At 39.3% G+C, this 25,118-nt stretch overlaps 1 protein-coding gene across 1 annotated transcript in view; it reads left to right on the top strand.

Annotated features, from left to right (window-relative positions):
- The window catches only part of KLHL14 (kelch like family member 14), a 109,339-nt gene that overhangs the window by 21,807 nt on the left and 62,414 nt on the right, over positions 1–25,118 (top strand). Inside the window, exon 3 of the mRNA XM_070452796.1 lies at positions 9,431–9,552. Coding sequence (XP_070308897.1) covers positions 9,431–9,552 — 122 coding nt within the window. The remainder of the gene's footprint in view (positions 1–9,430; positions 9,553–25,118) is intronic.

The following is a 25,118-nucleotide window of genomic DNA, read 5'->3' as shown; positions in this document are numbered from 1 at the left end:
AGATGGTGAAGGACAGGGAAGCCTGGTGTCCATGGGGTTGCAAAAAAGTCAGACACAACTTAACAACTGAACAATGACAACAAATACTGTATAGTCTTCCCAGGTAGCTAGTGGTAAAGAATCTTGCCTGCTAATGCGGAGACACAAGAATCGCAGGTTCCCTCCCTGCATCGAGAAGATCTCCTGGAGTAGGAAATGGCAACCCACTCCAGTGTCCTTACCTGAAAGATTCCATGGACGGAGGAGCCTGGCAGGCTACATCCATACACAGGGCATCAAAGAGTCAGACATGACTGAACGACTAAGCACAAAGCGTACTGTACATGGCTGACATTCTCCATTCACCATGTAGCTGGTGGAAGAAAGGGGTGACATAGTGTCAGAAGTTGAGAAGTGAAGGCATTTTCAGCCATACCTGAAAATCACAGAAGGGTTGTGTGAGAAAGCCCTAGAGATATTTCCTCTGTGAAATGAAGGAAATAAAACCCATCCTGAGGCACTGGAAAAGGTGTCCAAGCCCCTTTCCCTCTCTTCTTTCATCTGTTAAATGGGGATAATGGCACTCTGTGTTTTCCTACCTCAGAGAGGCATTAGCAGGTCTATTTAAAGGCTCTTCTAAGGAAAGCTGCTGTGTAATTACCAAGAACAGCTATGATAAAGAAACCTAAATACAACATGAAATCAGCTGGAACACGTTCTCCGGAGAGTTTCCTTCTCTGGAAAAATTTAAGAAAAGGTAGCAGCTCTCCTCTGGGGACTTTTGGGTACCCTTCTAGCTGGAAGTTCAGGGAAGGCTAGCTGATTTGCAAAAAGTCTCCTTCTGGCCATTGATACAGGATCTTCTTCTGTTTACTTTTCCCCATAGTCTAAGCAGTTTCCTCCTTAAATATGTGTTTCATGTTTTTTCAGATCTTAACTCATAAACACTTTTATTCCTGAGAAGACTCTCAAGCAAGGCACTTACCTATGAGAAAAAGAGAGAGACAAAGAAAGAAAAAGGAAGATTATAACGTGGAGGATATGTGTATTTTACAGAGGATAAGTGATGGGGAATTCCTTGATAATTTATAAAAAAAAAAAAGAGGACTGACGTAATTGATCATTAATGTCAGGCTTTGCTGAAATTCATTTGACAAAGCATGTAGGTTAGATTAGAGGGGAGCATGTGCTCGCAAAGCAAGGACATCACAGTTAAAATAATTCCAGAGAAAACCAACCCAGCTGAAGGAGGTTACTGGCAGTTTGGTTGAAATGAAGAGACAAATATTTTTATGTTGGTTGATTAACAATGTTGTGTTAGTTTCATGTGTACAACAAAGTGATTCAGTTATACATAAACATGTATCTATTATTTTTCAAATTCTTTTCCTAATTAGGTTGCTACAGAATTTTTTTTTTTTTTTGGTTGCTACAGAATATTGAGCAGAGTTCTCCGTGCCCTACCGTGGTCCTCATTGGTTATTCATTGTAAATATAGTGATGTATACGTGTTACATCTCCAGAATCCATAGAGCATTGGGCTTGATAGAACATTGACTATAGCAGGAAAATGAGAGAAGAGTCAAGATTACCGTAAAGTCTGGTGACTTGGATATCATAAGGTTTGGAGACTTCCTTAACAAGGAGCTGGCAGCCAGGAGTGAGTGGGTTGAATTTATGAATGAGATCTAGTCTAATATTGTTGCAGGAAGCCCAATGGTTTTACATTTTTGTTAAACTTGCTTATGCAGTAAATATTATGACTGTTTATAAACAATGCACCTATGGTACCTGAAAAGGCTTCTAAGCAATAAAAGAAAATGCCAAAATTGCAAAGATGCATTTTCAAATGAGTGCTTTATAAGGTTAATAAATTATGCATAATAATAGTTGCCATTAATCGATTGATTACTATGTGTTCAGTTCTCAGTCACTCATTCGTGTCCTATTCTTTGCGGCCTCATGGACTGTAGCCCGCCAGGCTCCTCTGTTTATGGAATTTTCCAGATAAGAGTACTGGAGTGGGGTCATTTCCTACTCCAGGGAATCTTCCTGACCCAGGGATCGAACCCATGTCTCCTGAGTCTCCTGCATTGACAGGAGTATTCTTTACCACTAGCAGTACCTGGGAAACCCTGATTACTGTGGGACTATAGAAATATTTTCAATATGCAACTCAGATGTCATCTGGTGGCTTTTCAGATCTGCTAAAGATCTGGTAAATTTGTTACAAACCCCTCCAATCCCATGGCCTGTGGAAATTCAAAACCTGTGTGTTTCTGTGAATCCTGGGCAGGGAGATCGGGGGCAGAGGTGGTGTTTACATCTTCCCAGTTTTTCCTGCCTCCCAGGTCACTACCATACATCACTACTGTATCACTAGATATGAAATGCCCCTTGACTCAATGCTTGTATAAAATACTAAGCCATTCTAGGGTTAGCAAGTTCACTGAAGTTGGAAAGTCATGGGAACAGTTAAAATGTCTTCCTGTCTTCTCCAGCCTCTCTCTACTGGATTATGTTGGGAGCATCAATTTTGTCCCCCCTCACTGTGCAGAGGCATTCATCTTTAAAGGCAAGAGCAGCACAAAATGCCTTTCCTTTGCTGAAGAGACTGGCTGTGGAAGGTGATTCCATTTATGAGTCACAGCCATTTCTTTTCAACCATTACACTTAGATGACTTTGACACTCAAAACATTCCCACTTTACAGATGAGGCAACTGAGGCTTCAAGGTGTTGAATACCAGCCTAAGGATAGAAAATATATGAAGTGGTAAAAAAGAGAACTTAAATCCAGAACTGGCTGACTGTTAAAATTAACTCAGCCTGGGGCTTCCTTGGTGGTCTAGTGGTTGGGAATCTGCCTGCCAATTCCAGGGGCACAGGTACGATATTTGGGAGGATCCCACAGGTCGGGGCAACTAAGCCCTCAAGCCACAACTATTGAGCCTGCCCACATAGAGCCCATGCTCCACAACAAGAGAAGCCATCACATTGAGAAGCCCACTCATTGCAACTAGAGAGTAGCCTGGTGCAGCAACGAAGACTCAATGCAGCCAAAAATAAATCTTAAAATATTAAAATTGGCTTTTGAAGGATGGAATAATTATTATCTACAGGTGGCTCAGGTAATATTTATCTACAGGTAAAGAATCCGCCTGCCAAAGCTAGAGACGCAGGAGACACAGGTTGTCTTGCTTGGAGAATCATGATGTTTCTGATAGATGTCCCCACTAGGATGGAAGTAACTACCATGAGGAATAGGGAATTTATTCCTCTTGTTCACACTATCATCTTTAGTGTTTAAAACACAGTAGAAACTGGAACATCTTAGAAACTCAGTAATTGTTAAATGACAGATGAAACAAAGTCTCAATCAATAGAGGATATGCAAGCACTTAAAAAGAGGCATGCATTGATGTTTAAAAATACTTAACTAAAAGAAATACAGGATAGGGAAAAAACTGACTTGAATACCTGGCTTGTCTTGCTTAAAAAAAAAAAATCTGTGTTTAGAGTCAGCTGAAAGCTGCACAGGAACCAACACTGCCATGCCAGCTGAAAGACCATTGTCATTTTGGAAAGCCTTTAAAAAAGTATGTCCATCACACATTGTATTTGTTATATGTGTGCAGTTCTGACCTTCACATTTTTGAAAGGGACAATGATTGTCTGGAATACACTCAAGAAGGTGAACAGCATAGTAAAGAAAATTAAAACTTTTTTAGAAAGAAAGGGAAATTTTCAACATGGAAAAGAGAAGACACATAGCAACTATCTTCCAATGTTGGAGAGGTGCCGTGACAAAGAGCCAGGCACTTGTTCTTTTTTTCTGAAAGACTTATCAGCTCAGCATCAAGAGAAGAAAAAATAGATCTAACACAACTGTCCAATAGCTTTCCACAATAGAGTGCATTTGAAAAACTGAGATCCATTTCCTTATAAATTTCCAAGTTAATAAGAATGTTTTCTTATTAAAAAAATAAAACTATTGAAAGGATTTCTACATTATATAGAGAACTGCACCAAATGAGTGGCCTGAAGTCTGGCTGTGTGTCAGAATCAACCAGAAAACTGTAACATTATTGATTTTTAAGACCTTATCCCACTGAAACATAATCTCTGGAAACTGAGACCTAAGAATTTATCTCAAGAATCTGAGTTTTTTAATCCCCTCAGTTGATACTGATGACTTTTCAGGCTTGGGAATTCCTGAAGAAGATGAATTTAAACTTCTCTTTTAATTCTCTGACTTAATGATTCTTCAGAATACTGCAGAACATTTTCTTTAATAAATAGTTGAGAATGATTTGTTATCTGTAAAAAGAACTTAGCCTAAATGTAGGTGGATGGCTCTAAAGTGCCAGCAGACCAACTGACTTCTTAAATTGGTTAAAACTCTTCTTGCAACCTAGTTAATAAAAACTTTTTATATGTATCCTGTGAAGGAAAACTCTACCTGGCCTGTTTCCCAATTATTAAAGTTCCAAATCACTGAAATATAAATAAATGAGACTTTAGCATACTTAGAACACCAGTATGATGAAAAATTTGTTTATACCAGGAGATTTTAGGTTATTCTTCAATCATTCATCCCCGGAACCAAAGTACCTATGCGCGCGAGCACACACGCATACATACGCACACACACGCACAAATGTGACACATGGTAAATGTTGGGTGATTACTGAGCTGGAACAAAGGAGACCTTCAAATTCCATTGCCTTTTTAACCTTATATTTTCTAAGCAGGAATCTAAGAACCCAAAGGCATCCAAATTATATTATTAATCATGACATTCTCAGCTCTTTAAGTTTCTCTAATTACTTCCCTTTTAAATGTATTACTTTGGTCTAAGAAGTGCAAAGATGAGGAGCAAAAATAAATATTTTTAAAATATTAACAGACTTAAAGAGAACAGATTAAGTTTGGCTAAATTACTTTCCTATATAAAGATCTTCTAAAAAGTATACTATGTTGCCTTATAAAGGAACTCTATTGCAATATTATAGATTTTGTCTAATCTAAAATTCAACGTGTAAAGCTCTACTGGAATTGTTTAGAAGAGAATAATTGAAAGCCCCCTCAGCAAGTTAATTCAGATCCTTCTAATTTTACTTTTCTAGTTCACAAGGTATCTTTTTTCATGGTGTTTTCAAATTGAAGTTCACACACATCAAATAAATGGCATGGTAATCAGAGGTTTCAATTTCTGATATGCATTCATTATTATCTGTCATTATTGTGATTGTCACTATTATAATTGCACACTGTAAAAGAATGGGAGCTTTTCCACAGGAATTATTCACGTGTATTAGTTTCTAGGAGTAATTGAATAGTTGACATTGCATTTATATCAAAGTAAAATATGTGTTGGTTTTTCTCATTTGTTTTATTCTTAAGAAATAAGAAATGTAGAGTAATCTCTATTAGGTCTCTTTATTTGTCTCTTTATTTAAAGGTTCACAGTTTTATGTCATGTCCAAAGTATATTTTCTTATAACAAGGCTCAAAGACAGCCATTATAATTTAATTGATAATTTTCTAAGGACATACAATTATATGATAACAGCTAGGTAGTGAAATCCTCTTAATTAGCTTGTATTTATATATATGAACTCAACAAGAATCTCAGTGAAAAATACCACTTTTCTTTTTTAACTAATCAGGTTTGGCATAATGAAATAAAGCCCACATTGCACTGTCAACACCAAAGATTGATTTAATAATCATTTGCCTTAGAGTTTACATAGAACATTTCACTTCATTGTCTCATATAATCCTCATGCAGATCAGATATTACTCCTCTATTTAAAGATAAAAAAACATAGGCTCCAAGAAGCCAAGTAATTTATACAAAGTCACTCTGCTAAATCACAAAATTAGCCCTACAATCCAGGTCACCTGGGTCTTAACCAGAATTTATGTTAAAATAAAAATTTTTAAAGTGATTTGAATTTTAAAAAGATCAGTGGCTTGGTAGTTAGAAGACCTAAGTCTGAACATTGTTTCTGCCACTTTATTTGACTCTAAGAAATTTCTTATGCCCCTGTTGAGTGAACTATACCTGAGACAGTGCCGTTTTGAGAATTGATGGAGAAAATGCCAAGAAAACCACTCAAGTGCATTTTGTTGCTTTATGTGTTCTTTCTTCTGTGCTGTGCTACTTCTCACGTGTTTTATCCCATTTTTGCTTTCTGTGTGATTCACTTTCACAAGATAGAGTGTTAAACTTTATTTAGAATTAAATAGTATTAATATCAGGTTGGATCATGGAGTAACATAAGCTTTAGGGACAAAATACTCCAAGTAAGAATGCCATAAAAATGAATGAAGGATGATGTAAATGTAACAATGCAAAAGCTTTAGAATGTGTCTTCACTCACCAGGGAGGTCATAGTAATAAACTCAGAGCACTGTTCTCTTACAGAAAACACGCAGCCAATGAGGAATTTCCTTTCCTTCCATGTAATTCTTCAGGAGTCCTGGGAGGTTCAGAGACATGTCCTAGTTGATGCAGAGTCTCTCCTAGCTGCTTTGCCAGCTAACGCTTTGAGTCGTGTCTTTGCTGCCAGAATGGCAGTTGTTACCATTTGCCAGCTGATCAGTGGCTTATGTATTGATAATCCCAGTCCAGTTCATAGGGGACAGAAAGGACAAAGACTCTCCATCTTCTTTGGGCATCTTCTTTGGCTCTTTGGGCAGTAATGACAAAGACCCTTGATCTTCTCCTCATCTGGAGAGATGGTCCATCTCAGGAGGTATTGAAAATCACCAGTGGGACTGGTCCAGGGAAACTGGCCCTATCAGTGAATGAAATACCCTTACCTGAGCATCATTTGAGCCATACATTTATCTCCCTTTCTCACTCCTGAAACACATTTTTTAAAGCTGTACAATTATTTAAATATTTAAACAGAGACCGAATTACCATTTGGTAATGGACTTTGGTCATACCATTCCAATGAATCCTTGCCTCTATGTCTAATGGGTAGATATTGGTCCATCTGCCCCCACTTTTGGGCTTCTCCGCAGACTTAGGTGGTGAAGAATCCGCCTGCACTGCGGGAGACCTAGGTTTGATCCCTAGGTTTGATCCCTAGGTTGGGAAGATCCCCTGGAGGAGGGCACGGCAACCCACTTCAGTATTCTCGCCTGGAGAATCCTCCTGGACAGCAAAGCCTGATAGTCTACAGTCCGTGGAGTCTCAAAGAGTCGGCCATGACTCAACAGCAAGGCACAAGCACCCCTACTTTCAGTCTAGAGCATGTCCATGTGTCAAATCACGACAGCCACGAATCGTGACTTCTGGTTGAACAGATCTGTCCACACATGGAAACTGACAGCAGTCTAAAAATACAGTTGCTGTCATCTTGTACTCAGAGAGTGGTTGATTATTTGGGCTAAAACTACAGAACAACCAAAATAAGTAGTCTTATATTAGTTCTGTAACCAGACATTTTGGAGATGATATGGCACGTGAATTATGTATTATTTGCAAGTAAAAGAGAGTTATGTACTGCACTGAGTTTCCTTAACCTTTCTCAACAAACCTCCCTAATGACTGAAATCCTCAAAATATGGAGCTTTTCACTATTAGTATTGTTTTTGTTTTCCAACTACTGATCTATATGATCACCTTCATATAGGTATACCCTGTATGATGGGCTTCCCTTGTGGCTCAGCTGGTAAAGAATCTGCCTGCATTGTGGGAGGCCTGGGTTCGATCCCTGGGTTGGGAAGATCCCCTGGGGAAGGGAACAGCTACCCACTCCAGTGTTCTGGTCTGGAGAATTCCATGGACTGTATAGTACATGGGGTTGCAGAGTCAGACACAACTGAATGACTTTCACTTTCACTACCGATCTATAAGATATGTGAGTATAGCTCCAAAGTACTTCAAAATAGTTGAGTTTATTTTTGTTTGTGGCAAAATTAATGTCATAAGCTGATATCACATTAAATATTCTACAAACACAGCTGCCTGCATGCATGAGTCCCTGATACGAGTTTCTCCAGAAAGTGTTTTTTCCTGATGAGCCATACATGAATCATTCAATGGCACTAGAGTTTCATTAAAGGAATTCTCTTGTTCCCTTCCTTCCCATGGAAATGTCATTAACTGTATTAAGTTAACTCTCTGAATGTTAGGTTCTTAACCAACAAACAGCGCTTCTCCACAAGGGCATACTTCACCAAGCATCCTTCAATCAGAACAACCATGATGAACATGTAAGCATAGACTCGGAGCCACACAGTGGGTGGTGATCATATTTAAGAGGAACCCTTTTACGTTTATTGACTTTTCCCCTCCATGATGGTTGTTGCATTTCTTCCACCACCACCTTCAGCCTTTCAGGTAAATGAGAAGTTCAATTATATGTAAAGCGACCGTTAAATCAGCAGGGCCCTTGTGGGGGTCTGGGCCTCCCCTTCTCCCTCCAATCGCAAGTGAGCTCAATCCATTACTGTTCCCAGGATCGTGCATCCATCAGGTCAAGTGTGCAGGGCAGGGTGCATCTTATAGCTTTTACTGCATATGAGACATTGCAGGCCTGTTCTCAGGAACTGCCAGGCAGCCTGGGAATCACAGTCACGGTTAATAGCAGCGAATTGCCAGCTCTTGATGGGTGGGTAGTCACTCCTTTCAGTGGTTGCCCCCTGGGGGGAGAAGGTAGAAAAACAGAGGGAGGGAATTAGAGTGACTTTGCACAGTTGAGCAAGTTCATGCCGCTGGATCAGTGGCAAGCATTGGCAGGGCTCCGCTCTGGGGAGGCTCAGAACAACCTCGCAGCCTCATTTTTACCAATTGGTGCTGCTGTGTTGCCAGTGGTGCTCGGGGATTGGGGGAGGGGGAGGAGGAGCTGGGAAGAGCATGAAGGCAGAAGTCTCAGCTAAATTAAACAAAAAGTCCTGTTGGCACTGGTGAACCCACCCTAGTTAGCCCCTATGCTACTAATTGTAGCAAACTGGTATTTGAAGTTCGCCGGGTGATTAAAGAGTTGGCTCACAAACTCTCTGCATAACCTTAATTTTTTCAAGGTTCTTTGAGTGGAGAATGGTTTATAATAATGATTTTGACTAATACGATTTTTGACATGCAACTTTAATGCTTAACCTTAGTACAACTCCAGAGCATTTCATGTGTACTCAGCTGTAAAGAGTGATGATTTAAAGGGATAATATAAGAAAAAGGTCGTTCTAGAATGAACCTCTAACAAATTGCATAAAAGGAGCTTATTATTCCTTGAGTATGGGGATATGCCGTGCTTCTGATCTGCTTGGTTCAAAAAAAAAAAATTGTTGAGAATGAATGGGAAAAGAAACAGGGAAAAAATGAAATAGAAATCTGCAAGCAGAGAACATTCTTTTGATGGTTATGATTTTGTTGCCACTAAAAAGGCTCTACAATAATGTGGTTATTCATCTCCTCTTTTGTTTTGGGTGAAGAATTCGCTCTAACAAGAAAATGCTGTTATTGGTCGGCGGATTGCCTCCTGGGCCGGACCGGCTCCCCAGCAATCTGGTTCAGTACTACGATGATGAAAAGAAGACCTGGAAAATCCTCACAAGTGAGTGCCTTTCTTTCTTTCTTTACCCACCTATTTATTTCAATGTAGAGCTATCTCAATGAATTCAAAAACATGGTTAATCAAATTAGACATTTTATTGATTTGTTACCCTTTGGAAGTCTGTGTATGTATCACAAGAGGTCTAGAGTGGAAGACTAAATTAACATTGCAGTGGTGGCCAACTGGGTAATGGGAAGAGGCTTAAAGGAAAAACTGGCCTAAGATCACTGCACCAAGTTGGTGTGTCTGCTTGTGTTTCTTTCAAGAGAAATTCTTCAGTTATGTTTTTGCTCTTTGAAAAGGGAAAGCTTGCTGAATAGCAGTCAGCTAGTAAATTTCCTCAGGTCCAAATGGTTACTGAGTTCATTGTCTCTGTAATTAACATTCGGTTTGCTTTGAGGCATCTTTGCTCATTAACCTTTAGGCTGTGGTCCCCAGTCTTTAGAAAACCACCCCCTTCCCAGGCTTCCCTGCCCCCATGTCCACTGTTCGAATGGTCGGAGATACCCCAGTCCTAGCCCTACTGCATTAAATTGTGCTTGCAGACTTCCACCCAAGATTCTTCTCCTCCCTTCCTTAAAGGGTGATTGTGTTTTACAGCAAACCTCTTGCCTCGGGCATGGAGATTTGGAACTTATTGTTACATCGGTTATGATTCCCAATCTGACTCAGTCATGGAATCAAAAATCATCGTTTCTTGAGTGCAGCAGGCTGTGCGCACCAGTCCCCTTGTGGGCACAGTGGCTGCACTGGTCAATAAAACTAAATTTTAACTGTCAAAATTGCCCAGAGCTGTATAGATAAAATAATAAATGAGCAATTTTGATCCATAAATCAAAGCCATACATTTGAAACCCGCCAAAGTGAAAGTTAGATTTCCTTGTTGCCTGTGTCTTTTGAAGCAGTTATATATTTTAGCAGATTTTTTAAAAAGTCGTTTACCCTTCTGTTACGGAAAACTCTTTAAAATAATAGAAACAGGACAACAGTTTGGCCATAAATGCAGGAGAGGAGTAGAGGCATGTGAGGTGGTGCTTGAAATAATACATTTTCACAGCTGGCTTATTCCAGCAAACCTACAGACCTGCAGTAGCATTGTCCAGAAACTGCAATGCGAAGGCTCCCTGGACACCTACCATCTCTGTTTGTAGTAATAAAGTAGTGGAGGGTAGCTGCCAGATTAGGAAGGAAAAGGCAAAAGTAAGTTAGAGATACCCTCAAATGATATTCATTCTCTTTTTGACAAAATATTGTTCATAGTAGTTTAAACATCTGAATGAGTGACCCTGATGCTGGGAAAGATTGAGGGCAGGAGGAGAAGGGGGTGACCAGGGATGGTTGAATGGCATTATCAACTCAATGGACATGAGTTTGAGCAGACTTAAGAGATAGTGAAGGACAGGGAAGCTTGGCGTGCTGCCGTTCATGGGGTCGCAAAGAGTTGGACATGACTTGAACAACCACAATGAGTGACCAAGCTGTGTTTTTCAGGATGCATCGGAAACTCAAGCTAAAGTAAAACCAAAGAATCAATTTTCTGACACTTGATCAATAGAGAAGGTCCACACAGAATGAGATGTGGATACCCAGAGGAGGTGAGAGGGAAGAGGAAGGACAAGAAATTCTTAGTGAAAGAGCACAAAAAAAGAGGCCTGGGGACAGGGGGTTATTAGACCCAAACAATAAATGATACTCACTCACAAATACATTTCTTTTCCCAGGTACATCAGGCAGGGTCCAATTATCTAATGGTTTGAAGGCCTTCATTAAAGGCAAAAAGATCAATTAAAGCACTCTGAATAACTTATGAAAAGTCTTATGTTCGTTTCAAGCCTTGTTCAGAGAGTGCTCATCCAATTTATTGTTCAACCTGGGAAGCTTTAGAGTCTGAAATGGGGATCTGTTAACTCTTCTGGCACAACAGGTAGGACCAGAACATAGGGTCACCCTACTTCAGTTCTTCATATTGCCTGATTAACTCTTTACTTAGTGAGGCGCAGTAAGAAAGCATGAACTTGAGTTGGTCAGACCTAGGTTTGAACCCATGTCTGTGACCTTGAGCAAGTCATGTAAATGTCTTGAATCATGGCTTATTCATTCTGTCAGCATCCTTTGAGTATTTTTTTTTCCTTTGAGTATTTTTAAAATAAAATTGTGTTGGTAAATCATCAAGCACACAGCAGGAACTCAAAAAATTGCGAATGTTATTGCTATTGTTGTAACTCTACAACCAATATTGGCACGAGGACTGTGTGTACCTTTATATACCTTTATACTTTCGAGGTATCTGTCAACTCAAGCTCTCCAAGTAGAGGAGAGACAAATTACATTGTAACAGACCCAGTACTAAACCCACCATTTTGGAATAGGGAGACCCTTTACTCTAGTTTTCATGCATTGGACATAGATGTATTCAGACTAAGAAGTAAAGACAAATGGGTTCTGTTGACTCCATCAGATTTGAAATTGGAAGGAAATAAAGACATTAATGTATAGAAAAGTTCTAATAGAAACATGTTCAAAACTCTTGGATCTTTTTTCCTATACTCAGGAAGGTGCATGACTTTGAAATAAATGTCTACTCTACTGATAGTAGACAATGATACTCTTCATTTTACTGGGCTTGCACTTTAAAAAATCAAGTTTATTAACTTCTGGGCTGTGACTACATGGTCCCATGTGAAAGCATATTTTTCAGGTTTATGGGAGAAATATAGACAGTCTATCTGTATGATTTCTGCTGCTGGTTTGTATTTTTTTAATTAAGGCATCTTATTTGGCTAAATTGAATAGATATGTCAGTTAACTGATCAATTTCCACACTGTTGGGGCCATCTAAACCCATGGGACTGTAGCCTTCCAGGCTCTCATTTCATGGACTTCTCCAGGTAAGAATACTGGAGTGGGTTGCCATTTCCTCCTCCAGGGGATCTTCCCGATCCAGGGATCAAACCTGCGTTTCCTGCATTGCAGGCAGATTCTTTACTGCTGAACCACCAGGGAGGCCCCAGTAATAAGTGAAAAAGTGTTTCTTACTGGATAAGAAGGTATCCAAATTCTCCCCAAATCTAATGAAACATAAAGGACTGCAGAACTGCTCGTGGTCATTTTTTTTTCCTCCAAAGAACTGCTAAGCCAGTTGGCAGGAGTTGAAGACGACAATTAATGCTTGCAGACAGTTCCTGGTGTGGAGTCTGCTTATGTATTGAATGATTCTCTTCATAAGAACTAACAAATAAGTTAACCAGCGAAAACCTAAAATCTGGGATTACCTAGAGCCTTTGAATCGTAGAATCCTTTGCCCACTTGGCTTGAGCATTTCTAGCCTGTCTCACAGACATGTTTTTTTTTAGAAGGATGTCATCCCCAGGTGGGCACACAGGTGCCCACTTAAGGGAGTCATATGCCTTATATATGTATAATAATAAGAAAAAGAAGAATTAAGGGGAAAGTCAGTCACAACTTTCTTTACCTTTTATTCTGTTGCATTATTTATGTTTTAGAAACACTATCTTAAGGGGTCCACAAATAACAATAAATTGAATATGGTGGAGGTCAGTGGAAGTTAAGAGTGGTTCTATCTAACATAAAGAAAACAAAATTCAACAGTCTAGCTAGCCAGTGGCTTGGTCTGCCCAAACAGCAAAGGGAACACTTATTCTCCCTGAAAAGATTGTTTTGGTAACGTGCTAACACAGCCTTCATTTTTATCTTTCTCTTTGGGAAAAAAAAATCACTTATATAACATTATAAAATCAACATTACAAATTGTAACAGGGCTCCCCAGCCTCTATCAGCAACATACTAAGAAATACCCTGCAAAAATGAAGGTTAAGTCCTTTTGTAAGTGTGAAATGTTAAGTATTAACAAGAAAATTGGCATTGTTGTTTCTCTTGACTGTTAATAATGAGAGGGAAGTTGAAATGCACTTTTGTTCATTTTTATTTTACAGTACTGCTTTTCTTGCATTTCTCACTCCTGCACGCAGTCTCCCGTTTCATTCTTAACTTATTAGGAAGCGGCACAGGAGACATGAATACTAAAATGGCCAATGCAAAAAGCGTGCCTCTTGCACTTTACGGCCCTTAAATCCTTCCTGTAAAGATCAAGGAAAATGGTCCCTGTGGCTGCTGTGAACCACTGTAATGTATGACTGACATATCAAAAGTTTTCACCAAGTCCTCGTGTGCAAGCGGCTTACCTTCCTTCTCACGAGATGGTCCTGAGGGGCTGTCGATTCTTCGGGTTCCCCGCTGACCATTGTCTTTGCTGGTGGGTGAAGTGTTTCCCTGAAATTGACCTTGTTTTGCTGACATTTCAGATAAGAGATTCTACTTATTCGGGGCTTCTTATTGTTTTCCTTGAGCAATTCCAGGAAAAGGGATTTCAACATATAGATTTCTCTCTCCACGTGCTGATAATGATTTCCCTTTAGTAAGGTTAGAATAAAATTTAGAAGAGCTGAGTTAGAAAGGTGTGTTCCTTCTTTTGGCCGCTTTCAGTTCCCTCTGATAGCAGGAGGGGCAGCTGCCTTTGTTCCTCTTCCTTTAAATTTACAACTTTGTCCTCTACTTGGCAGTGAAAGGATTTGGGAACTTGTATTTTTTCAGTCATAGAAAATAAAGGAAACCATTGTACAGAGGTTTCCTGGGCTTCCTGTCTGGTTTGTGGAGGACTTTGAACTTGATCCTACCCTTGCAGGAATAGTTTTGGGACTGAATGTCATCAATTTCTTTTACGAGAGTCGCAGAGATGAGAGGCTGGTGGACGCTTGATTTTTTTTAAAAAAAACATATTTTCCATAAATGTTGAAGAAAGAATACTAAAAAACACATCTTGTGTCAGACATTGAACTTCAATTCCAAAAGATAAATGTAGATTTGATATTTCGCCAATATTTGAGCAATGGAGAATGGTTTAATTGCTGGTTATTCAGGGAATAATAAACCTGCACATTGACAGTTTAATTGGACTCCTTTCTTGGGCTTCTGTTTCTTGATTTCAGTTCATTTCTGTTCTTTGAGGATATATTGGAGAGGTGGAGATGGCAAGTTAGTGGAAAATAATCACTTCTTATGATGATTTGCTTTGAAAGAAATAAAAAGTAAATTTAATTGAGGGTTCTATACCTTTATGTTTCCTTTATTCATGTTATCTTTATTACCCATAACCAAAACCCACAACTTGTTTAGCTTAATTTCTAGACAGGCAGGTAGAGTCTGTGGATAGTGCATTTTGCATTGCAGGAGAACCTCAGAAAACAACTAGATGCTTCCAGAATGACTCAAAATGCCTGGGAAGCATTTAAACTTAACTGCAGACCTTATTCCTTTATGAAGCAAGCAATTATTGAATACCCACTCTGTGCTAGGTGGCAAGGTAAAAGGTGATCAAATCTCCTCTCAAGAACCCAAGGAGGCAATGAAAGCAAGATTGTGCTGAGGAATAAACAGGAGAAGCTGGGCTTACATGGGAGCCCAGAAAGTACCCTTCATCTAAACATGGGAGGTTAGGAAGGCTTCTGTAAAAGTGACCCTCTGTAAAACTGAGAAAAATGCGTAGGTATTATTGCTGCAAAGAGGTAGATGATCAGGACTTCCCTGGTGGTCCGGTGGCTAAGACTCAGCTCTCCCAATGCAGAAGGCTCAGGTTCAATCCCAGGTCAGGAAACTAGACCCCATATGTGGCAACTAAAAAGATCCTGCATGCTGTGACTAAAGACTCCCCAGTACTGCACTAAGACCAAATAAATAAATGAATAAACAAATATTTTTAACAAGAGATGAATGATAAAGTATTTTAATAAGAGGGCCCCATACTGGGAGTGCCAAAAAGCAAGAGAGAGTTGGTACCTTCTAGAAACTGAAATGAATTTGTATATCTATGGGACAGCCTGAAGTCGAGGAAGTGTGTGGTGGGACTGGAGAGTTAAGCAAGAACCATATTATACAGAACCATTTCTGGGAATTGTTAAAATAGGCTCAAGAATAAGAACCAAGAGGAGAGATACGCCTCTCATTTTTGTTTTTGTTGTTAGTGAAAACACAGTGATCTAAAGACTTTTAAAAAGTAGCATGGCAGTTTTTCTCTATTAGCTTGTAATTTTGAATTTCAGTTCATGGAGTAATGGTTTCCAGGACTTTGGACAAAGAAAAAGGAGAGATAATTCTGTTTGGACTTTTAAAATATGTTAGCATCTAATTTTATCTTCAATGAGCTCAATTCTAATTTGGGATCCATGGCTGCACATTGCTATATATCTTGAATTATTTGCTACTGTGTATTCATGCACCAGTGCATTAGTGGATTTTTCATAGATTTTTTAAAAAAAAATATGTGTCGTGGTCACTCCAAATACTGTATTCAAGTAAGTTGGGTGCCTAGAAAAACCAGCTGACTTTACTTCTGGCTTATATATACCTCCCTTGAATATAGCAGTCGCTTTTTCTCCAGAGGACAGAATGGGTACCAATAATTCTGATGATGTCTTCTTTACACACCAGCTGCGGTATTTGCTACTGAATCTGGTGTGAAGGAGGTATGAGTGATATAGGCTGCTCAGATTTGCTCTGTGTCAATCGTAGACAAATTGCGGACAAAGTCTAGCAAACCACTGAACGTGAGCCCTGAAAAATTAAATGATCTTCTCACTCAACCCTCTCATTTTGCACATTAATTTCATGCATTCTGCAAATATAGTTGATACCTTCTATGCAGCAGGCATTGTTCTAGATGCAGAAAAAGCAATGCTGAGTCAAAGCAAATAGCATCATGTCTTCACCAAACCTAGAGTTTACTGGAGGAATCAGCATTAATAAATAATCCCATTAGGGTGCTGGAGATCAACAGGTACACACTGCTATATTTAAAATGGATAACCAGCAAGGACCTACTGTGTAGCACAGGGAACTCTGCTCAATGTCATGTGGCAGCCTGGCTGGGAGGGGGGTTTGGAGGAGAATGGATACATGTATACCTATGGCTGAGTCATTTTGCTGTCTACCTGAAACTATCACAACATTGTCAGTCGGCTATGCTCCAATATAAAACAAAAAGCAAAATAGATAAATAATTCCAGATAGCAGTATATAATAACAAAATGTGACGGTGCTCTGAAGGAAGGGTATAAAATATATAAGGTCATGGAATGGAGAGATCAGATCTAGTGTAGGAGTCATGAATGATATCACCAAAGAAGGTGACATATGAGCTGAGAACAGAAGGATGAGACAAAGGTAGGCAGCTGCCCAGGTAAAGATGTGAGAGACGATTCCCCCAGGTTAGTTAAGAAAATCTCATCGACAGAGGAGCCTGGCAGGGTATATATAGTCCATGGGATCGCAAAGAGTCAGACACAAGTTAGCCACTAAAATCCTTAAGACCTTGCAGAAAGAAGGTGCTTGGCTAAACTCAAAGAGTGAGGGAAAGAAACACGGCGTGTGGCTAAAGAGATTAGCAGAAACCAGATCCTATAGGCACTTTCTACAGTTCACTACATTGGCTTTCACTTTAAGTGACTGACGGAGCAGAGGTGTTGTACGCAGAGTCACACGATGATTTAGTGGTAGGATGAGGAACAGAACACTGGTCTCCATTTTCATCAGATGGGGCCGCCCCAGGCCCACACAGATCTATCTCACCAACAGGTGCTATTAGTCAAGACTCCGAGCAGATGAACGGGATTTAATCTGTGCTGACCCATCGCACCCATGAAAGTCTAAACGGATCCAAGGCACTGGGATTAGTTCCATGTTCAGAGAATAGAACTACTGCAGGTTAATTGAATGAATCCCCTACTCCTAGAGGTCAAGAATATAATCTTGGTTTGTGGACTAATCTGCAAATTAGGAGGTGCAAGTGATGAAATTTGCATGTAAAATTACTGACAAGCCATAATTCTATGAAGATTTCTTGACAGCTTAAATCTGTCTTGGTTGCAGTGTCAAAAATGAAACCACACACACACACACACACGCACACGCACGCACGCACGCGCACAGAGCCACATCTTCCAGGACAGACAGATCTAAGTTGAAATATACCCCTTGCTTCATCTCTGATCCTTTTCACACACAATGTGGATATAATTACACTCACTTCTTAGATTTATTGTGAGAGTTAAATAAAAATAATATAATAAGCTCTGGGCTCAGTATCTGGAATATAGTTGTTTTCTGATACATTTTTATTCTGTTTGACTCTATTTGTTTTACAACCAGACAGAAGTGAATCTTTTCTTCTGCTCTTATCACCCAAGATTTGAGAAAGAAGACATGTTTTTTTCTTTTTGTAACAGTTATACATTTTATTTTATTTTTTAATCTAATTACATATCCTTCTTAATTTTTTTGAAGTATAGTTTATTTACAATGTTAATTTCTGCTGTATATCAAGTAACTTTGTTTTAAATATATTATATATATATATAACATATATGTATATTATTTTCCATTATGGTTTATTATGGGATACTGAATATAGTTCCCTGGGCTATACACTAGGACTTTGCTTTTCAGCCATCCTATTTATAATAGTTTGTATCTGCTAACTGCAAAGTCCCAATCCCACCCCTTCACCCACCACTCTCCTCCCTCTTAGCAGCCACAAGTCAGTTCTCTACTTTCTCTAGTTTTGTTGAGTCTGATTTCTGTTTGGTAGATCTGTTCATTTGTGTCATATTTTAGATTCCACATATAAGTGATATCATATGGTATTTGCTTTCTCTTTCTGACTTACTTCGCTTAGTATAAGTTCTAGGTCCACCCATATTTCTGCTGCTGCTGCTAAGTCGCTTCAGTTGTGTCCGACTCTGCGCGACCCCATAGACGGCAGCCCACCAGGCTCCTCCATCCCTGGGATTCTCCAGGCAAGAACACTGGAGCGGGTTGCCATTTCCTTCTCCAATGCATGAAAGTGAAAAGTGAAAGTGAAGTCGCTCAGTCAAGTCCAACTCTTAGCGACCCCATGTACTGCAGCCCACCAGGCTCCTCCATCCATGGGATTTTCCAGGCAAGAGTACTGGAGTGGATTGCCATTGCCTTCTCCACTTCTTCAGATGACCAACAGACATATGGAAAGATGTCAAAAAACCACTAATTATTACAGAGATGCAAATCAAAACTACATCACACCAGTCAGAATGGCCATGATTAAAACGTCTACAAAGAATAAATGCTGGGGAGAACATGAAGAAAAGAGAAACTTCCTAAACTGTTGGTGAGAATGTAGGTTGCTGCAGCCACTATGGAAAAAAGCATGGAGGCTCCTAAAAACTAAAAGTGGAGTTGCCATATGATTCAGCAATCCCACTCTGAACATATACCCAGAAAAAAACTACAATTAGAAAAGATATGTGCCTCTATGTTCACATCAGCACTATTTACAACACCCAAGACATGAAAACAACCTAAATGTCCATCAAAGATGAATGAATAAAGATGTGGTGTATACACAATGGAATATTACTTAGCCAGTAAAAGGAATGAAATAATGTCATTTGCAGTAATATGGGTGGAGAAGGAAATGACAACCCACTCCAGTATTCTTGCCTAGAGAACTCCGTCAACAGAGGAGCCTGGTGGGCTGCTGTCCATGGGGTCGCACAGAGTCGGACACGACTGAAGCGACTTAGCAGCAGCAGCATCTGAAGAAGACACACTTTTGATTCAGCATGATATTTCTATTTCTAGTCTGAAAATCTGTGTGTCAATCAGGACAGGCTAGATTATGCTGTGGTAACAAACAACCCTAAAATCTTAAATCAGCAAAAGCCTTGTTTCTCATGCACACTACATGCCAGCACATGTTGGCAGAGGGCATCATTCAGGGATCCAGGCTTACAGGGCTCCGTCTTAACATGTAACAGCATCAGTGCAGCAGGGGCAAGAATGAGCTGTAAGCGTTTTGCACTGGCAATTAAAAATGACATTTGTCATTTCAGCTCAGCCACAGGGTTTATTTGAGACACCTCCTGATCTTCCCTGGTGGCTCAGATGGTAAAGAATCTGCCTGCAAAGCAGGAGAGCCAGGTTCAATATCCCTAGGTTGGAAAGATTCCCTGGAGAAGGGAACGGAAACCCATGCCGCTATTCTTGTCTGGAGAATCCCATGAACAGAGGAGCCTGACAGCTTACAGCCCATGGGAGCACCAAGAGTCGGACATGACTGAGCAACTAACACTTTCACACTTTCACTTGATCTGGAAACCAAATAAAGAGACAGATTTTCTGGCTCCCCCACACATAATGCACAGTGATGGATTAGGCACAAGTTGAGCCTGAGAGACTCTTTAATTTAGAAAGATCATAGCACTTTGGCAACCCCACCAAATAGTCATTTGGAAAGGTGACTATCCAAAGGTATGTTCCTTGATGAGAGTCCTCCCTAATTCTGCTCATCATCCTTTGTTCTCCACGGCCATGGTTTCACCGTATGGGAGATTCTTCCGTACCTGAGGTCAGCCTGAGGGTTGTGCACTTCCTAGGAGTGGAAGAGTTTTCTAAGTACATTTCATGTCTAGGAGATGTGGCAGATGATGGTTATTTTAAGTTGCTAATGATCATAGCCTCTTGTAGTCCAAACTTGTGAGTCTTTGGGTAATTCATCCTCTAAATAAACTCAGCTGTCTCTTGTACTTATATTTCCATCTACTTCATGGCCAATGACCATGTGGACTTTTCTGATATACTTCTTATATTGCTTTTTCCTTTTTTTCCTTATCACCATTTCTCTCTCTCATCTCTCTCTTTCTTTTCTCTTCCTAATACTCTCTATATTTGGATATCTACTTGGCTTTACTGAGGAAGTTCCCTTTTTACTCTTTTCCCTGAGTTAGAAGAGTTTACTGAATGTCTTACCCTTCATTGAAACTTTCTTCTAAGATTCTCTAAAGTAGCAAAATTACAGTTAAAGCCACACATTTTTTTTTTTAGTTTAGAGCAGAGGGGAAGGTTTACGGCAAGGCCAAGCAAAGAAAATGGGTCGCTTGGGCTCAGAAATCCTGAACTCTAAAGCCATGCTTTTAATTTTTTTGTCACTAACTGAGCTTTTTAAAATTGTTATTGGAGTATAGTTGGTCTATTGGAGAAGGAAATGGCAACCCACTCCAGTATTCTTGCCTGAAGAATCCCAGGGACAGGGAAGCCTGGTGGGCTGCCGTCTATGGGGTCGCACAGAGTCGGACACGACTGAAGTGACTTCACAGCAGCAGCAGCATAGTTGGTCTACAATATTGTGTAACTTTCAGGGTACAGTAAAGTATATCAGTTATACATATACCTACATCCACTCTTTTTTAGATTCTTTTCCCTTGGAGGCCATTGCAAAGTTCCCCATGCTCTACTGTAGGTTCTTTTTAGTTAACTATTTTATATCATTTATATGTGGAACCTAAAAAATGGGTACAATTGAACTTATCTACAAAATAGAAATAGAGTTACAGATATAGAAAACAAACTCGTGTTTACCGGAAGGGAAGGGGAGGAGGTACAAACTGACAGATTGATACATACACATAGTTTTCTATATCTGTAACTCTATTTCTATTTTGTAGATAAGTTCGTTTGTACCCATGTTTTAGATTCCACATGTAAATGATATCATATGATATTTGTTTTTCTCTGTCTGACTTATATGTCTCAGTATGGCAATCTCTAGATCCATCCAGTTGCTGCAAATGGCATTATTTTGTTCTTTTTTTTTATGGCTGAGTGATACTCTGTTGTGTATATGTAACCACATCTTCCTTATCCATTCCTCTACTGACAGACAGAAGCTGAGTTTGAATTTATGTCTTTTGCTCAAAATTCTTTTCAATTTCACCTTCTCCCAGATGGGTCTGAAAATCATTGCTTCTTCTAATGTTGCACACTCCTGATTTTCGAGACTATTTCTTTCAATGCTACTTATAAATATGCAGACTTTTTTTGTGAGATCATCTCTTCTTTGTAGATCTAGCCAAGTGCAGCCAACAGCAACCAGTACACACTATCAACATTTTTTATATCTCTCGTATCTATTTTTTAACCTCTTCTCTTGGAGATGGATGTTTGTTAAATAACATATTTGCCACCCAAATAAAAACAAGAATTTTTTTGATATGTTATATTTTTATTAAATTTTTTAAAATTTATTTATTTATTTTAATTAGAGAATGATTACAATATTGAGGTGGGTTTTGCCATATATTGACATGAATCAGCCACAGGTGCACTTGTATCCCCTCATCCTGAAACCCCACCCACCTCCCTCCCCACCCCATCCCTCTGGGTTGTCCCAGAGCACTGGGTTTGAGTGCCCACAAAGTGGTTTTCCATACCATAATGTGCATTTCCATCTTTCCACCTTCCAGGGTCAGTTTCCTGGTTATCAGCTACTGGTCCTCTTAGTACCAATGCCTGTATCTTTTAGAGGCTAGGCTAGTTAGACAGTAACAACGATCCCTGTATCCTAGTAGCTTATATAAGTAAAGATTTATTTCTTTTCATATCACATGTCTATGATAAGTTACCTAGGTGCCTGTTCCATTTCTTCTCATTCCAGTACTCATATTGATGGAAATTCCAGTACTATTTGGCTTCTTATGGTTGCCAAGGCAGGGGAAAGAAAAATTTCACACTGAGTCTTTAAGCTTCTTAGGTCACACTGACTCTTTAAGAGTTAGCACATTTTATTGGCAAAAACAAACCACCTGGCCACACCTAACTTCAAAGTAGGTAGAGAAATGAAGTCCTCCCAAGCTCTCAAATAAAGAATAACCAAAAATTTGTTTAATAACCTAAATGGTTACAACAGTGCACCCTTATGTGCAACAAATATTTGGTTCAGTCTTCTTCAAGCAAAGCATTCTCGTTTCTTCTACGAGCGGTTATTTGTCCCAAGTCACAGCTGTTCCATTGCATCTTTCTAACTCTTGGTGCATCAGTGTGACTTTTATTGTTGGGACAGATCTTTATTCATAGATTACAAACCTGTATACTGAAGGAAAAAATTTAAAGTACACTCAAAATATTAGTATAAGGCATTTGAAAGGGAATTTTTCTAATTTTGACTTCCCACAAATAGTTTAAGTATGTCTGAGTTTATGTAATTTTTACTATTTCTTCTGTTTATTATATGCCAACTAGTACACATCTATATAGTTTATACAAAACAGATATAAATTCAAGTCATAGAGATACACATAATTCCCATAGAACAGAATGGTTTTTATCATCAATAGAGATGATAAAAGGGAATTGAAATGACCTTCAAACTTACAACAAAACAATGAAAAGAAAGCTGGGGGGAGTGTTATTATATCCAAGTAACTCTGTCAGAATAAATGAGTAACTAAGGAAAGTGCAAATAAGCACACTGTTTCTTTTCAGAATCATGACGCAACCCTGGTGGCATCAAGGAGCTAAATCTGTATTTGTGAATATCTGGTCAGTTAGAATTTTTGGTTTTGTGTAGCATACATAAAATAACTCCATTACAGGGGAATGATCACTCTGTGATCATGCCTTAATACTTATTAGTGAGATTGCTTTTGATGAAGCAAACAGTTGTGCTTCACAGAAGATATCTTAAAGGCCTGACCATATTTAGCTGGCATTAAAGATGGCTTTGTAAAAGAGGAATATTGAGCAGATACTTTCTGATCTCTGTGTCTGGATGTCAAGGCAAACTACTACTCCTTTCAGTGTGTGCTAACTATTAATCCTACTGACAGGCTGTATTTTGGTCATTAAGTCTTAATTTCTTTAAAGAAAAGATTTTAAGATTGAATTCCAGTTATTAGCTAGAACAATAATCATTGTGAGTTTCAAAGACAGAAATCTTGCCACATTTTTATGTTGAGAACTGCAAAGCACTTTCAGAAAATCCTACTGCTAAGGCAATGATGTATCACTTTCACTTTCATTATATGTTTTTAATCAGAGCGTGACTTCACACTAGACAAAGCAATGCTTTATGCATGGTCTCACTTGTTTTTGCTAAAATCTTTTGACATGATTAATTTTACTTTAATGCTTTTGTCTTGTTGTAATGGTAAGGATGATGGGTATAAACCAGGCAAAAATACATGCTTTTCTATTATAACGCCTCTGAGCATTAAAAATATCTTAGATGAAAGGGAAAAAAAAAGATCACAGGAGACTGGTTGGACTGGAATTAAATTTCTTGCTACCTGAACACGAAGTACATGAGATTTAAAAAAAATGATTCAGTCATTGTTTTTAGTTTTATTTTTGGTATTTTTATAGCAATTTATTCATCTGTATGATTAGATCTGAAGAGGAGGAGAGAGATTGTGTAGCTCACGTGTTTCTTGATCTCATTTGTCACTTTGTAGCATTTACCTCCTTCACAGTATTGAGGGACCAAAAAATTAACCAATTATGTGTGAGGTGTATCTCAACCAGATGCAGGTAAAGTAAGCCATACTCTTCTATAGTGATGTTTGGCATTGGATATAGGCTAGTTTTCTATGGTACTAATTTTCAGTTTACAAAAATTGAATAAAATATCCTTTTTCCAAATTACAGAAAAGCAGAGATGTAGGTGACTTTAAAAGGAAAACAATAGACCATTCAACAAGAGAGATTTCCTGTGAGCAGCTGTCCGAGTACCCATTCTACTATCTTCACATTTCCTTTTGTCCTTCATCAATGATGGGGTTGCCTACCTCTATTACAAGAGTATGGCACTTTCCTTTTTCTACACAACCTGTCTGCTTGTTTTATTTGCCTTCTAAATAAATCCTATTACAATGCCAATGTCATCTAGTGCTGTGTAATGCAACTTTATGCTGTGATGGAAATGTTCTGTAACTGCACAATCCAATATGGCAGCCAGGAGCCCTGTGTGGCTATGGGGCATGGTAACTGTGGCTCATGCAACTGAGAAACTGAATTTCTAATTTTATTCCATTTTGGTGAATTTGAATTTAGATATCCCTTTGTGGCGAATGGCTTCTGTATCAATAGCACAGCTCTAGATAGAGTCGTATGATGTGGTCCCAGTCACTTAGGAGAGCTGTCGGCCGCCCCAGCTACTGGCCCGAAGCTGTTCCAGTCTAAGCAAGGTTAAAGAGTGGCGACTCCATGAAATAACTAAATTCAAAGAACGCCCAGTGAGCCACCTGTGGCTTCTCTTCTAGGTGCCGTGACTTCACCTCACTCTCTCCTACAAGTCTCTACTTTTTCATAGAGGTTACCCGCTGTATTCATTTCCTGGGGCTGCCGCAACAAAGTACCCAAAACCAGATGGCCTAAAATAATAAACACATATTCTCTCACAGGTCTGGAGACAAGAAGTCCAAAATCTAAGTGTCCAAACGTGCCAGGGGGAAATGCTTCCTCGCGTTTTCCCAGTTGCTGGTGGCTCCTGGCAGTCCTTGGTTTGCTTTGGTTTGCAGCTTCATCACTTGAGTCTGTGCTCGGTCTTTACCTGGCCTTCTCCCCGGTGCCGCTGCTCCATGTCTGTATCTAAATCTTCCTCTCCTTTCTCTTATAAAGACATCTGTCACTGGCTTTAGGGTTCACCCTAACCTGGTATGACCTCATCTTAACTTGATTACATC

The sequence above is a fragment of the Odocoileus virginianus genome, chromosome 22 (assembly GCF_023699985.2).
Source record: "Odocoileus virginianus isolate 20LAN1187 ecotype Illinois chromosome 22, Ovbor_1.2, whole genome shotgun sequence".
Taxonomy (NCBI): Eukaryota; Metazoa; Chordata; class Mammalia; order Artiodactyla; family Cervidae; genus Odocoileus; species Odocoileus virginianus.
Note: the sequence above shows the minus strand (reverse complement) of the source record. Positions and strands in the feature narration are given on the sequence as shown.